The sequence below is a fragment of the Kryptolebias marmoratus genome, linkage group LG21 (genome assembly GCF_001649575.2).
Source record: "Kryptolebias marmoratus isolate JLee-2015 linkage group LG21, ASM164957v2, whole genome shotgun sequence".
NCBI lineage: Eukaryota > Metazoa > Chordata > Actinopteri > Cyprinodontiformes > Rivulidae > Kryptolebias > Kryptolebias marmoratus.
In genome coordinates, this window is record NC_051450.1 from 11,909,204 (window position 1) to 11,925,991 (window position 16,788).

At 39.4% G+C, this 16,788-nt stretch overlaps 1 protein-coding gene across 2 annotated transcripts; it reads left to right on the forward strand.

Moving 5' to 3' along the window:
- The first annotated feature begins 3,952 nt into the window (after positions 1-3,952).
- LOC108230254 (inositol monophosphatase 1-like) lies at positions 3,953-8,242 on the forward strand. 2 transcript variants are annotated; one of them, XM_017406312.3, is made up of 9 exons: positions 3,953-4,109; positions 5,671-5,794; positions 5,954-6,093; positions 6,216-6,320; positions 6,530-6,575; positions 6,666-6,774; positions 6,890-6,998; positions 7,483-7,634; positions 7,744-8,242. In XM_017406312.3, exons 2-9 carry the CDS (start codon positions 5,720-5,722, stop codon positions 7,869-7,871), a joined length of 864 nt encoding a protein of 287 aa, XP_017261801.1. In that variant the 5' UTR covers positions 3,953-4,109; positions 5,671-5,719; the 3' UTR covers positions 7,872-8,242. The 2 variants fall into 2 exon arrangements, with proteins under 2 accessions (XP_017261801.1, XP_017261802.1); XM_017406313.3 differs by having other exon boundaries at positions 3,954-4,109; positions 5,713-5,794.
- The last annotated feature ends 8,546 nt before the right edge of the window (positions 8,243-16,788 follow it).

Genomic DNA, 16,788 nt, shown 5'->3' on the forward strand with positions numbered 1-16,788 from the left:
CCACCACCACCACCACCACCACCCTCCCCTCCCAGGCTCTGATATGCTCTATAAAATAAGTCCCGCTCGTACTCTCCGTGGACTCCCCTTTTTTTTTTTTTTTCCAGCTTGGGCTAGCTGATGACTGACAAATGGGTTTAAACCACTTTACTTGAGCAAACCCAGCTTTTATGTGCTCCAGAGCTCAGTGGTGCATGTTTATATGCGGGGGCCTCACTGCCAGTGCCGGGATCCGGTTCTACACCGACGCTTCGGCACAAATCTTCAAAGTAATAGTTCCGATATCTTTGGAAGGAAGATGCCGTGGAAAGGTGACGAGGGGTCGGCGTGTTGTCGATAGCTCTTTAAATGACTGCAGTTTGGAGTTGTGTTATTGTGTCACGATGGCAGAAATCCACTCTGGAGTTGGCGCCGTGCACACTAGCCGTTAGCTCATCAATCTGGTCGGAACTGAAATCTGTTTCTCCTGGTGAAATAGTAATTGTTCAGAAATTTTTTGAAGAACCCTGATTCAAAACAATCGCAGCTCTCCTTTTAAAAGTTGCACAGTTTTTAATAACTCATTAATTCCACAGCCATCCGTGTCCAAATTCTCCAACTTTATGGCCTGATTGCTGCGAAGAAGTGTCTGCTGTCCCACTTTACACCCAAATACGTGCTCCTGGAGGTGTCCGAGTCAGCTTTGACAGCTGTAGTTGGGTTTTAATTCAGCGCATTTTATTGTATTTCAGCTCTTTTTCTACGGTGCTTATTGAGTAACTGATGTCTGGTGGACAGGTGTCCAACTGCTGTTGTCCAGACGTCAATCAGACATCTTAAGAGCTTTTAGATTATGCACTTTTATTTTGAAGTTGTCACTCTCGTCATGACTTTTATCATTTTTAGATTAGTTTTAATTGCCACGCGAATGTTGCTGTTTTTAGTAAAATGCTTGCACAAGCCGTTTTACGGTTGACTCCCAGTTGGGTTCATGGCTCGCATACAGTGAGTCTCATTGCTCAGGTTGTGTTTGGGTGCTGATCTGAGCGGTGTGGTGGACACACCAGTTCAGAGAGGAGGGTTCAGACCTCAACGCCGAAGGAAAACTGAACAACGTCTCCACAAATGCGCGGCACAGTCCGGTCGACTCAGTTGTACACGTACGTCCATCGATCTGAGCGTTTCATCAACATCCTCCAGTGGTTCATGGGATATTTTGCTAACAGACAGACAAAGAAATGCACATGATCGCCTGCTTTTCATGGGAAACAACGACGTGCAAAGACTGCATCCCAACCGTTTGCGCGTTTTTCTGCGGCAGGTGATATGCATTTCTCCAAGGAACGCTACTTCCCTTTAAATTTAATCCAGTTTTCCATTCCGCCTCACCGTGCTGAAAGGAATATTGAAAAGTTAACTAAACTTCGGCAAAATCAGTGAAAGCTGATGACGCCTGGGAATCGCGGGCAAACAAAAGGCCTTTAAACGATTTTGTTTGAACGACAGAACGTGCGACGCAGAACCGTGAAGGTGTAACTAAAGGGTGCTAACGGGCACTCTGCAGCTCTTCTGAAGGAGGAATTCCAGTTTGCCACAATAAACCAGTGGCTCGGAGCTTCTTTACTGCGAGCGAAGATTGAAGGCCACCTCTCTGCTGATCAACGCGTCCTAATGGACTCGTGAACCATTTACGGCTAGTTTAGGACTGCTGATGGCTCCCGCTGCACCTGAGGACACATATTCCTTTAGTTTTAAGTGAGAAGCTCTTTATTTTGAATTTCATCAGGAATGGTGGACAGTCTGATTACGGCACTGATTGTGCACAATCAAAACAGGCTCCCTCTGTGCGTTTTTTTTTTTTTTTTTTTAAGAATCTGCAAATATCCACACGATATTAGATTCTTTTTAAAATGCAAAACCATTTGTCTCAGTTTGATCACATTAGTATTTTAGCTTGATCCCACAGAGGTAAGATTCTTGCAAAGCAATGACGCAAGTTAACATAGTCCCTGGTTGGAAGTTAAAAAGAAAACCAGAGGACAAAAGATGTCTTTTATTTTGCATAACTGAGAGCTTTTAATGTAAAACTGTTTGTATGCAGTCAAATTAAGAACATGACATAGAATGGAGGCATGTCAGCATGCTAAAGTTCCTATTTTGCCCCCGAAACGTCTTAGGATTCCTTGAAAATCACGAACTTTCTTGTTAAATAGCTCAAAAAAATGAACCTGTGACCTTCAGCAGCCTCTGCATCATGACAGTCCTCAATTACAGCTGTGATCCCGGGCAGCCAAACATTCAAAACATCCGTCATTCCGGATAAATTATTCATAACAGAGCTGCCAGGGAGACAGCAGGACTGATGCATTTGTTTTGCTTGTCCCATCACTTCCCTCTGCATGTCTCCCAACATTTCAGAGAGCCTTATACTTGGTGCACGACGGGGACAAGAGGGTGACAACTGCTCTCCTGCCACTTCCCTCCCCCACCCCGCTCTCAAACAGAACTTTCAACATGATAACCCGCACTGATCTGGCAAATCTGACTCAAGTTTTGTTTCTTCTCGCTTTAGGGTTTCCGGCTTGTTTACGGGGGGGACGGCGAGGCTTTTCCACCCGGTTTCCTGTTGTTTAACAAAAGCTGCCGCCAGACGAAACTCGATTTCAGCTCAGCAACTCTGGCTGTAAGAGGCCCTGACTCATCCTCGCTGCTTGCTGGCGCTTAGGCAACCAGACATGAGTTGAACATATTGCGACACACATGAACCGGAGGTATGCTGGGGAGCGGCCGCGTGAGGCGTCGCGTCAGAACATGTCGGTTTCTGCTTTTAAAACAAAAAAAAAAGGCGTCAGGCAATTCTCACACCGTCACATATCGTTCCTTTCTCAAGCACATCTGCATTGAGCAGTTCTGAACACGCCGTACGAGGAGAAAAACCCTCTGAGGTCTCGAAAACAAAAAAGAGATGCAAGATCATTTTCTTGAGACATGCAGCATTTACCACTAATTGAGCGACGTGTCTTGCAGCAAGGTCTCACTTCTTGCAACTGTCAGAGATTCAGGAGAAGCTTGATGATCCAGGAAATAGTCTTTAGTCCCCGAGGACTGATGTACTGCATGCATCCGAATGACAGAATTAAAATAATGTCACTCGCAGGCTGAGATATTCAACCAAAGCTCGCTGTGAACACACACTGGTGTTCAGTTCAGCTGCTTTTTGACGTGGGGTCCTGTGGAAAGGTTGTGAACAAATAATATCTTACCTGCTGTAGGTAGTTCTTTGAGTGACTTCTGTTTGGAGATCTGAACTTTAATCTGTGTATCTGTAAAATTAGTTTTTGTCCTTGTCAAGACTTCATCCAACATTAACAGTGTTACCAGGACCACCTTCTTCCACCTGGGTAATATAACTAAAATTAGGGATATCTTGTCCTAAAATGACGTTAAAAAATTCCACTTTCTGTCTGTGAAGCTGACACCCCGCCTACATTGACGTAAAACTTTCCTTAATGATGAATCCTGTAGTTCATCATTGGGTTTCCCGACTTATCCCTTAGTTGTGCTGCTATAGAGTTAGGGGGCTTTCCAATTCTTTTCCATTGGAACACAATAATAAGACATAAAGTCAGAATATACACAACTAACGGGGGCTTCGTTCGGCATGTGGAAGATGGGAGCTGGAGGAAACATTTTACGTTCTCCCAAAACGTCCTTTCACATCCTAAACTCTGCAGACACCAAACTCAGGTCAGCTGTCACGCTGAATCGCAGGGTGTGGCCTCCTGTGGCACCTTCACAACAACAAAAAAAAAAAAACGAGGAAGGCTTCCACAAATTTTTCCACTTGCTTACCCAATCTCAGGTGTGAATATGCGAGAGGATGGGAGCACGGGGTGGTTACAGGTCTGCTTTTGTGAGAAGACTGCTGTTTTTTTCCTCTGCTTGCTGAAGTGGAAAAAAGAAAAAAAAAAAGGCCCTTCGAGGGCGGTTCTAGTACTTTTCCCACCTTGTCATGCCAGCATCTTATAAATTGGCTCACCTCGACAATGGAGCAAGTTTAAGGTCTAGACTTTTGAAAGAAAGGTCCACAAGAACCTGCAGGCTACCCGGCAGCTATTTGACTCCACAAGGTAAGGATTTCTATTGCTGATTACAGAGATAGTCTATGATGTGTAGTAAAGAAAGGTTCAGCAGGTTCAGGTGTGTTGTCTTATTAAGTAAACACAACTTTCTTTCTAAATGAGCACAAATGTTAATTACTTTACTACCAGTTTAATGCTGAATGCATTTAATCATCAGGCAATTTGCTTTTGTTTTTGTAATACAAAAAAACTGGTTAATTTTTATACATAATAGGGACAGCGTGTCCTCTACTATTTAAACAGCAGTCATGTCGCTCGTATTTTATAGTTACTTTTTAGTTATTTGAGCAAATCGAGATGGCAAAACAGGATAGGGGAAGTGGAAGATGACATACTCATCTGAGCCACGATTAACTACAGGAATTTTCTAAAATCTTCTCATTGCCCAAGACTGAAAAAAAAAAAAAATGAAATAAAATAAGAAATTCTGTGTTCAACGTTTGCACAACTGTGTTGTGGAAAAAAAACAAAAAAACAAACAAACAAACAAACCCAAATCAACCAGTTGAGCTTCTTATCTGAGGGAATGATGGAGGGAGGGAATATTTTGCCCTGGGTGTTGTCTTTCAGGCTATTTACATCTACTACCACACAAGCTACACTAAAAACAGTAACCAAAGCAGGTTTTTTGTTGATTTTAAGTAGAAATATGTTTGCAGAACATAAACCATGTTGAGTTTAGACTTGTTACTTTAGTTTTGTTATGTAAATAGTAATCCTAACCTAGTAATCTGTTAAGTGGAAGTTTAATTAAATGCATTTCATTATTTTCCATCCAGCATTTATCTTGTTCGGGATGGGTCAACTTAATATTTAAGTATTAGCTCATTTTTTCCCCCCTTTTCTGAAACTGCTGTCGGTTTTCAACTTAATGGGGTTAGTCAAACTGTCTGCCAGGCTTTATATCAGTCTTGTTGTCTCAGTTTGGTTACTCTCACTTCATTCAAGATGAATTTTACTACAAGATCCATTTCTGTCTCACTCAAATGTCTAATTTGAAAGGAAAAAAACAGAAACTGACATTATTTTTTCGGTGCAGATTAGTTTGACCCGCCCAGTTAAAATGAAGCAGACTCTGCCTGAGTAATAAAAAAAGAAAAAGAATCAGCTCTAATAGAATAAGTTGATAGCACAGACATGCTAAATTACATCAACAATGATGCTTCATCTCAAAAACGGACCATAAAATTGCAATTGTTAACATTTTTTTTAGCTATTTCCAATTCTTTTTTTTGTTTATCTACCTCTATCTGGAAAAAAACAGTGAAAGGACAAATTGTAACACAACATATTGCAATCCTCGTTTGTGGTAATGATTTAGAACAATGATGGCAGATCCTGTTACGAAGGAACCCTTAGCTAACTCGCTCTGCTGTAACAGAGGTGTGCTAATCACGCCGGTTTGTGGTAATCCTGTCATAATGTTTTGTTGGCCTCTGAGCCCGAGCCACTATTAAACCTTTTACAGGCATATTTGTTTTTGAGCATATTCAAATTATGGCCATTGTGTTGCATGTTTTATTAATAACCCGTTGTTACAATTTTACAGGCTTTATAGTTTTACAGACTCTCCTAACCAATCCCTCAACAGAAATAAAATGGAGAATAACAGCGAGGACTCCTGGCAGATAGCGTACGACTTTGCAGTTGAAGTGGCAAAAAAGGCAGGAGAGGTGAGACTTATCAAGTTTTTTTTCTTACTATCATTATTATTACGACATGAGGCGGACTAAACTTCCAGTTTTATAAGGGGGAAAAATGAATTCCTAATTTAGCTCTGGGATTTTTAAGATTATCAGATGGGGTGACCTTGCTGAAATATTTTCAACCAGGAAATTCGAAAAGCAGGCGAGAGTGAAATCAAAATCATGACAAAGAGCTCCACTGTGGACCTTGTCACGAAGACTGATGAGCGAGTGGAGAAAATCATCATCGGGTCCCTAAAAGAGAAGTTTGGAGAGGGCACACACTGGTGAGCCATGCAAACAAACACACACACACGAATGTTGCCGTGCCTTTGTGCAGCGAAGAGGCAAATTGCGCCGTCATATCCTGATCTTCCTCGCTGGTTTCTCTGCCTTCTTCGTGCTGCAGCTTCATCGGGGAGGAGTCGGTCGCGAAGGGGGAGCCGTGCATCCTGACTGACAAACCTACTTGGATCATAGACCCAGTGGATGGCACCACAAACTTCGTACATGGGTAAGATGTTTGATGAGCTCTGCTTGATAGGAGAGGAAATCATTGTTTTTTAATATTCAAATCAAACTCCTCTTTTTAATGACAAACTTAACATCCCTAGCAAAACCAAAAAAGAGACAAGGACATACTTGTGTTTGTATTGCGAAGGTAGAAACAATCAATGCAGTTACACGTTAATAAAATATATCTATGGCATTATTTACTTCCAGGTTCCCATTTGTGGCTGTGTCCATTGCCTTTGCTATCAACAAACAGGTAGGTCAAATCACACAAGATTTTTCCTTTTTAAATTTTACATTCCTTACTGGTTATTATGACACCTTAATACATCCTATGTCTTTGTAGCTGGAGTTTGGTGTGGTGTACAGCTGCTTGGAGGACAAGATGTACAAAGCAAGACGAGGGAAGGGGGCTTTCTGTAATGATGAACCGATTCAAGTGTCTGATGTAAAAGGTACAAACGCTATTAACTTTTGATATCATATGTATCCGGCACCACATTCTAGACAACACCAGCTAATAGCTTGGATAATATCCATTCTAACCCTTTTGGCTTGCGGTCATTGCAGATATCCACAAGTCCATTATCATCTCTGAGCACGGAACCGATAGGAGCCCAGACAAAGTCAACAAAATCTTCTCCACCATGCAGAAGATCCTCTGCATCCCGGTGCATGGGTAAGTTATGCTCGTTGCGGCACTTTAAAGCCAAAGGTTCAGCGACAAGACTGAATTTAAGACCGCCTTTCACCATATTGAATATTTCTGTGAAATGGCACAATAGGGGTGAGCCTATATGTGAATGGCATTATTCTTTCTAATAACAAATAAAAGAGCCACAAAGAGCTGCATCCAGTGAACACAAGCGCTTACCAATATCTATTACATGTTTGAGGACAGTTATATTGTAGTATAATAATACTGTAGTACATTTTTGAGGTATTTGTAATAGATTTTTTGAAAATTTATACATCACACCACATTCCAAGAAATGACCAAAAAAGAACAAATTTTCCTTGTGAAGACAAGATTTTCTGTGAATTTGTAAATAGTGCACTCACAATGCTGACAATGAAAATCACAATCGATCACCAATCAATGTGAAACACCGATTTATGATCTGGAAATCAATCCTTCTCCCCTGACCGCTCTGTCCCGCCAGGCTGCGTGGTTCAGGAACAGCCGCCACCAACATGTGTCTGGTGGCGACCGGCTCCGTCGAAGCCTTCTTTGAGATCGGCATCCACTGCTGGGACATTGCTGCCGGGGCAGTTATCGTCCAGGAAGCTGGAGGCATACTTCTGGATGTCGATGGTGTGTATATCCCTCTCACGAAATGGTAGCATCTCCGAACACTGAATGAGACGTTTGCAAATGCTTCCGGCGCAGCCACTCTGAACAAAGACTTTGTTTGATATTTTAGGGGGGCCATTCGATTTGATGTCTCGGAGGATGGTCTCGGCAAACAACGACGTCATCGCTAAACGGATCATCAAGGAAATCGACGTGTTCACAGCGACAAGAGACGACGCTCCAATTCCAAAGAAATGAGAGGACTCTGAAAGTCCACCCTATATTTCCACATACACCGGGAAAAAAGTTATTTTTTATTTATATATTGCATAAATTAAGTTACTGTGAGTAATCATCCTTGATTGCCTAAGTTTGAAAGCTTGATGTTGCTCACTGGGTGCACATTTTGTCTGTTTATACTGTATCATTTCAGTCTCCATTTGAAGAATGTATTAAATTTGATTGCCCCATTGTGATCTGTACGTCAAACATTTTGATTAAAGCAGGAAACAGCTGTAATTTTGTCCTCAGCAGTTTTATATTTTTGCATATTTCCCCCCACTTTTTTTTAAAAAAAAAAAGGCTGACCACATCAGCATTTGTTGTAAAAATAAAACCTTTAATCAATTTTCATGTCTACATTTTGTTCCTGATTAACCTTAACCTTCAACACCAAAGCATATTACAGGGTACCTTTTCAAAAATAAATTGGTATTTTGATTAGATTTCAAATCAGTACATGTTTTTATTTCTTTTCCTGACAAGATTTAAACGGCTTCTAAAACCCACCACTAGAGGTCAATGATGCATCAGCAATAAGAATGTCAAAGAAGCTCTCATTTACTTGCAGCAGTCCTTTTAAGTTTGGAAATCTGCATTGCTGCATGTTTTATTATATTCACAATGCTCTGGAGTGTTTTTGCTTTGTCTTACAAACACCTTTTCTAACCTGAGAGGTAAGGAAAAAAAAGTACCGAAGACATGAGTTTACTTTTAATATCTGTTAAGCATTGCATCCCCCCTCCCCCGGTGACTCCTAAATAAGCAATTGACTTTGACCGCACAAGGTGGGTGTGAGAGCTAAGAGCAAAATATAAGATCACAGCGTCGAACAAAAGCAACAAAACCAACAACAGGCGCAACAGCGGCAGCAACAATAAGAACAGTGGGAGGTTAGGTGAGGGAGTGCTGGGGCGACAAGCTTATGAACAAGTTTGCTCTGCTGCCTCTCAAACGGTACGGTGAGACGTGCAAGGCTTCAGTGCAGAGGCTGCCAGGTGAGATTTCAAAATGGCAAATCTCGTAGGGCAATAAAAGGAACACCGCAGAAGTCAGAAAACAAATTTATAAAAGTCAGTTTCAGCAGATCTAGCCATTAGCCTGGATGAAAAGGGAAGACTTCTTCTCTTTGCTCTATGACTGATCGCTATTTGACAGAACGTCTCTTTAAAAATAAACATAATATCCCTTTAATATTGAAGACCTAATCCCAATTGAATGACTTGAAGGCATAAGTGATGCAAATGGAAAGAAAAACAAAAAACAAAACAACAAAACAGATGTGTAATTTCATTTGGATGTTAAAATTAATTTCATTCCTTAGCATAAAATTAATGCAGCTTGTAAAGAAAAACTAATGATTTCTAATTTAGTGTATCGTAGCTGTAAGCAATTATACAGACATTAAAAAGTCTACCGCCATTCATCATAAACTCCTCTGTCTCTAATGGGTGTATGGAAAGATAATGAGTTATCGACAATGACATAATAGTGTATTTATCAATAAGCACAACTTGTCCCAAGAATATAATTAGATGTGTGAGTCACAATATCTCTCTCTGCATCTGAGGATGAGTGTCGAAAGATGAGAACGTCTGGAAAATTAAAGGTTTTTATTAGAGGTGAGAAGAGGTCTTTTTAAATATTTATAGATCTGCTGAGAGCAAAAGTGTTTAAATCAGTACCTATATATTATGGTGCGTACTTCTTGTCAAACTAAGGTTTTTGCTTTTAATAAGTAACAATTAGATAAGAGATGTCTATTCTTGTCATGAATTCTGGGTTCTTTGTTTTTCTGTTTTCAAGGGTTCTGTTTTCTTGTTTCTGATTTATGCTTCTGTTTGAGTTTCGTTTTGTTATTTATTTTTTCCTTGTGTCGTTGTTTCCTGTCATCATTCACTTCTCCTCTGTTTATCTCTTTTCTTCTTGCCACGCCCATCTTCACCTGTTCCTAGTTGTATCACTCACCTGTGCTCACTTCCCCTGATTACCCCTGTCTTTAAAACCTGGCCACCTTCTCCACTTCCTGGCCGGTTCATTCAGTCTGTCTGCAGTTTTCACCCCTGTGTTTCCTTGCCCAGCCAGGTTCTCCTCCTTGGTTTTTGTGTTTGTTTGCTGCCACGTCACCCTCTTGTTTTCTTTTATTTAATAAATCAGTTTTCTTTTTTAAGATGAGTCTGCATTCTGGGTTCGCCATGTTCCGCCATGACAATTCTATGTTCTGTCATCTTCCCACAAACTGTACACAAAGTGTTTTTTACATTTTTTTTTTTTTTTGCAATGAACAGAAAATTTAGGATGTTGCCAAAGTTTTCAACCACATCTTGTTTCTTCAGCTTTTTCTTCCAAGTTGCCAGAAGTTGTAATCTTTTAAAGTGGCTCTGATCGATAGTTCCCCATATAGAATATATAATTCATAAGTTTCACATTGGAGTTGGAAAAGAGTGAAATTGTAATGTCCAAGCCACATCAGAATGTAATAACAATGGCTGCTCACCAGAGCTGAACGCAGATCTCCCAGAGGAACGTCTGGTGGCCTATATTAAAGCCATAGAAGCAATGTTGACATGACATCTTCTGCTCTACATATAATATTTAGTTAACTGTGCTCCAAATCTAGTCCTGACACAACTGTGCCACAGGGAAATAGACATTTAAATTATAGTTGTACAACTCATGGCTTAATAATATTGTTGAAATCTAGATTTTCTTTTTTTAAAAAACTTTTTACTATATATTCATTTAGGTTGGATTTAAGAATTTTGTGTGATATTGCTAAAAAGCAAGTTGAACAATAAAGTTGCAGTTTCTATTGATCTCTTATCATCTCATGAATCTCATCTCATTCTTTCTCATTTCATTGTATCAGTTTTCTCACATCTCATGTCACCCATCTCAACTCATCTAGTCTCATATTCTAGGTAACCTCATCTGTCACTTACTCTCAAGTCTTGCATCTCATCTCATCCTTTCTCATTTCAACACATCAGTTTTTTCATATCTCATCTCAGTTTTTCATCTCATTCAGTCTCATCTCATGTGTCTCAAATTATTTCATCCTATCTCATTCTATCATATAACCTTATCATACCTTATTTCATTGTATCTCATCGGAATCATCTCATTGAATCTGAGTTTATATCAGCATATCTCATATATCTGAACTCATATGATCTAATCTCACAAAATACTGTTTTATTTAATCTATTCCAGCTAATCTTACCTTATATCTCATCTCATCTAGCTGTTTAATCTCATCTCACCTATCCTGACTCATCTAATCTCATCGAATTGTATGCCATGTCAGTTTAACAATGGCATAACAATAATGCATGTAAAGTTTTAAACAAATTGGACTGGGCACCCTTCTTCCATCTTAACAGTGTTTATATTTTGCGAGACATCGTTAGTTTTTGCTTTAGTTACCCTCGGATTTGCAGAAATCAAACAGCTGGTGTAAGTCAACTACAGAGCTGGAAGACTGATTGCCTGATACCCACACGAATATCAGAGGACAGTCAGAAGAAATAACACAAAAGCCCAAATGCAAATAAGAGAAATGGGTTCAGAAGTGTCCAGGAGTCACACCAATTTCTACCAGGATAAAGTAACTCCTTCGCCTTTATTTTGATCTCCTGACAGAAAACAAGTGTACACAATAGTTCAGCTCGAAGCGTTGCTTTCTTGAAGGTTTTATTGTGTTGGAGATGGCTGATTACTTGCAGTGTGACAAAGATCGTAGAAAACCTTAGGAGTTACTGCAGCATTATGTGGAAATAGGCAGATATAATGCAGTTATTTTTCAATCTGCTACAATTCACTCTGCCATAAAGAAAACACACAAACAAAAGGAAAAAAAAAAATTTCCAACAAATTGGGATTGAAAATTATGGCAAGAAATGAAATGCCCCTGTCATGTTTTATGTTAGACATATTTAGTTTTTTTTTGTTGATTTACTGAGGAAGAAAGTTTTGTTGAGGTGGTTTACAGTAAACACAGAAAGCAGCTGAGTGATTGTGGCTAAAGCAGGAGATGGTTATTTGTTCGTAAAGTTATTAGTAACAACAAAACAAAAAGTGAAGGTTTTTACAAAAAGTGGCAGAAAATGATCAAAATTAGCTTTCTATTCCATTTCAAAGAGGAAGAAATCACCCAGTCTGGGAAAAGAAACAATAGCCAACAGGTTATAATGCAATAATTCAGTGTGTATTCTTTATTCCTTACTGCCATTTTTCAATCAATAGTGCTGAGAGTTTGAGAGAGCTATAAAGCAATGGTTCAAGATAGCACAGCTGCTTGATTTTTCCAATTTCTTCCAGTTAATGTCTAGAAGTGTGTCAGTAAGTGCAATGAAATTGAACACAGGAAAAAAAAAAGAAAAAAAAAAGGAGACCATCTCAAGCAGGAAAAGCCCCTAGATATCCTCCGAGAGTCCAGGTTCAATAGAGCCAGAAACAAAGCAGGCTACATGAGATTGAGCCGGCGACTCCCATGAGTCCGCTCTATAGAACCACAGTAAACAACAGCTATAATCAGAATGGAAACAAGCAGGAAGCATTTCATTTGTGCTTGTTCCCATTAGCTGCCATCATTAGGTTTAAGAGCACTCCTTTAAATGTATGACAAAAACAATATACAAGTATTTGTAGCCCATTCCTTTTTAATTATTTTTTTATTAAATGTGGTCAGCTTCTATCTTTTGCTTCGATCTGTGCTTTTTTTTCTCCTTCTGAGTAGATTCAAGTTGCGTTATGCAAAGCAATCCGAAGCAAAGCCAAATAAATTAGCTTGTTCTGGCCGGCAGCCATATTGACTTGGGGGGCGCTCCGAGTCCCGGGTTGTTTTTGATGCGCTATTATTCCAGTCTAAAATTTGAGACACATTTCATCAAAGCAAGTGCTGAACTTATGCTTCTTATCTGGAGCCGGTCGATATTCACAACCCTCCTTCAAGGAAAATAAAGATTGGTCTGGACATTGTAATGAAATCTCCAACTGGGAGTTTTATGAGATGCAGCGTTTGAGCGGTGTCCATCAAAAGCTGCTAAAAAGCGCAGAATCGATAGGGATATTAACATTACACTCGCTCACGGATATAGACAAAAATCAATGATGATGATAATCCTAAGTAATAGCCCTCAAAGCCGTTCCTACATTTATTTTAACTGATTTTTTTTCGTTCCTGCGAGGTTTCCCTGACATATTAATTGCTTGCCTAAGAGCTCTACTTTCCAAACACTTTGATTAATCGTCTTTGTCTTATCTGTCCATCATTATTGATCTATTAAACACACACTTAATCTTTGCTTTTTAAAACCAGAGATTTAATTACATCCGCCGCTCCTGTACTTTCCGTCTAAGCACTCTCTTTCCTCACCAGACACTTGTCACCTGTCTTCACGTGTTATGATCCAGGGAGGTTTTTTTTTTTTTTTTTTCTGTAGTGCAAGCACAGCAGTAAGTGTGCCTATGTAAACAATCCCAGTAAATTACCTTCCTGCAGTGGTATGGCGCCCGGCAATTTGCTGGTCCTTCACCACTAACTTCTTTGTGTCACTCAGGATGTTTGAGGGATGTTTTGTGGGAATAAAAAAATCAATATCACTGCCTGGTGCGTGTGCAGGCGTTGGCAATTAGCAGTTACCACCTTAAGATGGGTGGCAGACGGATCAAACTGCACTGGAAGGTTTCTTATTAGTTGGTAATTTAAGAAATAACACTCTGCAAAGTAAACAAATAGCTTTGTAGGTGATATCAGACCATTTTTGCACGTAATATACTCAGTAACTGATGGTTGAAAGGCATTACCTTAAAACTCTCTAAAGATCCAACAGGCACTTAAAAATTATATTCTTTTTGTTGTACTTTTCAACAAGAAAATATTTGTGCTCTTGTTTATGTCTTAGCTAATATTTCAATCTAATTTTTGACCACAACTGGATATTTAAAACCCATCAGAGCAAATATACTGACAATGTTCTAATCTAAACCCTTATGCTAATGGCCTGGAACAGTCTTTTCAAAGATCATCTTTGCTTCTTTGGAACATAGTTTTTCTTTATTTGCAGGTGTTTTTGGTGTCTCATCGGGGCAGACTGACACCACAACCCTGAACAGGACCAAGAAAATGGATGGATAGATGTTCAGCTGAGTTTATACTCTTAGTTTCAGGCTGTTGGGGAATTGATATTCTCCCATTAGCACCAGCTTCAGTTGGTCTCAGTATGAACTACGTTGGAGTCACTTAGAACAATAGCCTGGCTACATTGTTGCTGACAACAAATCCTGTCAGTTTTGGTGCTTTTAAGCACCACTTTCTTGTGTTTCTCTCCCTTCTCGTGCTCTGCTGTCAGGTTTTCTGTTTTCATCCATTTACTACACAGACTCACTAAAGATCCTTCCCCAAGCAGTAAACACCGACCAGTTGGTCTAGCTGGTGCACGCACGTACGGCTTGTGTAATTCATGTGTGGTTCATGTTTTCCAGCAAGAAGTCAATTTTGTGATCTCTTTTTTTCCTCTGCAAAAGTTATTTACCCAGTCACTGATGAGCATCGTGTTGCTACTTGTCTATGCTGAACAATGCATCCAGATCCACAGTGACCGACATTTTCTGCTGGTAAACATTAGTTTTAGTTGGATGTTTTTAAAGGTTTTCAGCAGGGGAAAATAAAATGATGCACTGATTCTGCTTTAAGGTCACAGAGAGGGTCTTTTCTGCTGCACGGAAATGAATTTTTACATCAGTGGTTTCAACAACACTTTTTACAAGGCTGGGGGGGGGGAGCCATTTCACTTCTGTTTGAGTAATATTCAGCACTAAATGGAGCTGCATGGAAAAAAACGTGTTTCAAAAAATTATTTAGTTTTGTTAGTATTCACCTGCTTGGCTGTTTTACCCTTTTAATTGCTGTCATAAGTCAGTCATGGTCAAACTAAATTGGTCTTTTTTTTTTACAAAAAAAAAGGTAAATAATGAAAAAATACAAACAAATAAATATCTTCTTCAATGATAAAGTGGAATCAAATTTCCACAACGTAATGCCAATTAAATAAAAATATGTAACGTAAAATAAGCGACTGTAGCGATTCAAATTAAATTTTGTCAAACTTTAGTCAAGATTTATTCAGAGTTTTCTTTGACAGCGGCTTTCTTTTTGCCACTCTCCCATAAAGCTCAGACTGGTGAAGAACTGGGGCAACAAATATTGTAGCTCAGTCTCTCCCATCTCACCTGCTGAAGGTTGGAGGTCCTTCAGCTCACAGGGGTCCTGGTGGTCTCTCTCACTATTCTGTCACTTGCGCGGTCACTTAGTTTGTGAGGACGAGCTGCTCTTGGTAGATTTGCACATGTCCCATAATCCTTCCATGTCTTGATGGTGGATTTAACAGAACTCCTGAGGATGTTTAGGGTCTATTTATATCCATCCTCTGACTCGTACTTTTCAATAATCTTTTCTCTGAGTTGAATTGGGACAGTCCTTTTAAAGAGGGAGAATATTTATGCAGTCACTTATTTTGCATGACATATTTTCATTGAATTTGATTTCACCTTGTCATTTATGAGGGGTATTTAGATTTTTTTTTTTTTTCGTGGTCAAGGCCATTTTTTTTATTGACCATGACTGATTTATAACAGCAATAGAAGGTTAAACATCTTATACTTTTTTTATAGGCACTGTATTTATCTAAAAAGAAATGGAAGTTTTTCAAAGAAACTAATTGGCTTGGCACTGAGAGGCGGCAGGAGGTCAGAGGAAGTCAATCAGCTGTTTCTATAGCCTTTTCTTTCTCCAGAAAACCTTTTTTACTTTTACCTTACAGCTTTAAAATAATTTGGACTTTGTGCCAAGGAAGACTAACGGGTTGGTACTTGGTTGGTAACTTTACAGAGACAACCGACAAACACATAATTTGCACTTATTCTTTTCAAGTAATAAACAACAACTTTCTCATTGTCAGAATGCTGCTACGCGTTCACCTCCATTAAAACGGCTGCATGTGGCTCCAGTAAACATGAACAGCATTACTGAAAACTTGGCTAATAATCCTGTTATATTTTCACATTATGCTGATGGAGGAGCAATAAAGTTGTGCATTTTCACCACAAAGTGCAACTAACTTATATTTACCTTCCTTTTAGTTAGACAAAGTAATTTCTCTGCAGCACACTGAATTTTCACAAACGACTTCAATGCAACATCTGCATTGCCATCAGTTTCATATTACATTTTTTTTTACACAGAATTATATGATTTGCTGTAAACTAAAACAGCAGCAGCAGCAGCTAGCTGTCCCTTTTCAGTGCAGCCGGACATGACTGAAAGTATTTTATGCACTTCAGGAACATGTTTTGAAGAACAAAACAATTCATTTAATATTTTTCTTAGCCTTGTTGACCTTCTATATAAACAGAAAGCAATGTAATGCACTAAAGAAATGTAAAGATTCAAAAAGCATTACATGACCTTTTTAATGTCATCATTCACTCTTTTATTTGCCTCTTTTTTCCACTGCTCTCACACTCCCACTCCATAGACTATTAACTCCTGTTGGAGTAACGTTTGCTGAAATCTACAAAGCTCAGCTGTTTTAGAAATGAGCTTCAGCTCTTTACAGAGATGGAAGAACAACCAACAGAGTATAAAAAAAGAACAGAAATAGTACTTTGTATTAGATACTGTGTGGAGCTGGCAGCATCTCTGAGATACTGTGGTGTCAGTTGGTCTATTTCCTGTGAGAGTGTCTCTTCCAGCGACACGAAGATCTGATCCCTGCAGCAAAATCTACTGTATTAATGAACAACAGTGTCTTTAAATGAGGAAAGGAGGTGATGGTGGCGGTGGAGTAGAATTGCAAGTTGGCTGACTTTTGATCTGAAAACTGAAGTGTGACTT

Bases quoted from the DNA above. Each gene is read 5' to 3' on its own strand.
- LOC108230254 (XM_017406312.3), top strand. From the start codon at position 5,720: ATGGAGAATAACAGCGAGGACTCCTGGCAGATAGCGTACGACTTTGCA. The intron at 6,999-7,482 runs GTAAGTTATGCT...CTGTCCCGCCAG, and splicing joins CTCTGCATCCCGGTGCATGG to GCTGCGTGGTTCAGGAACAG. The intron at 7,635-7,743 runs GTGTGTATATCC...TTGATATTTTAG, and splicing joins CATACTTCTGGATGTCGATG to GGGGGCCATTCGATTTGATG.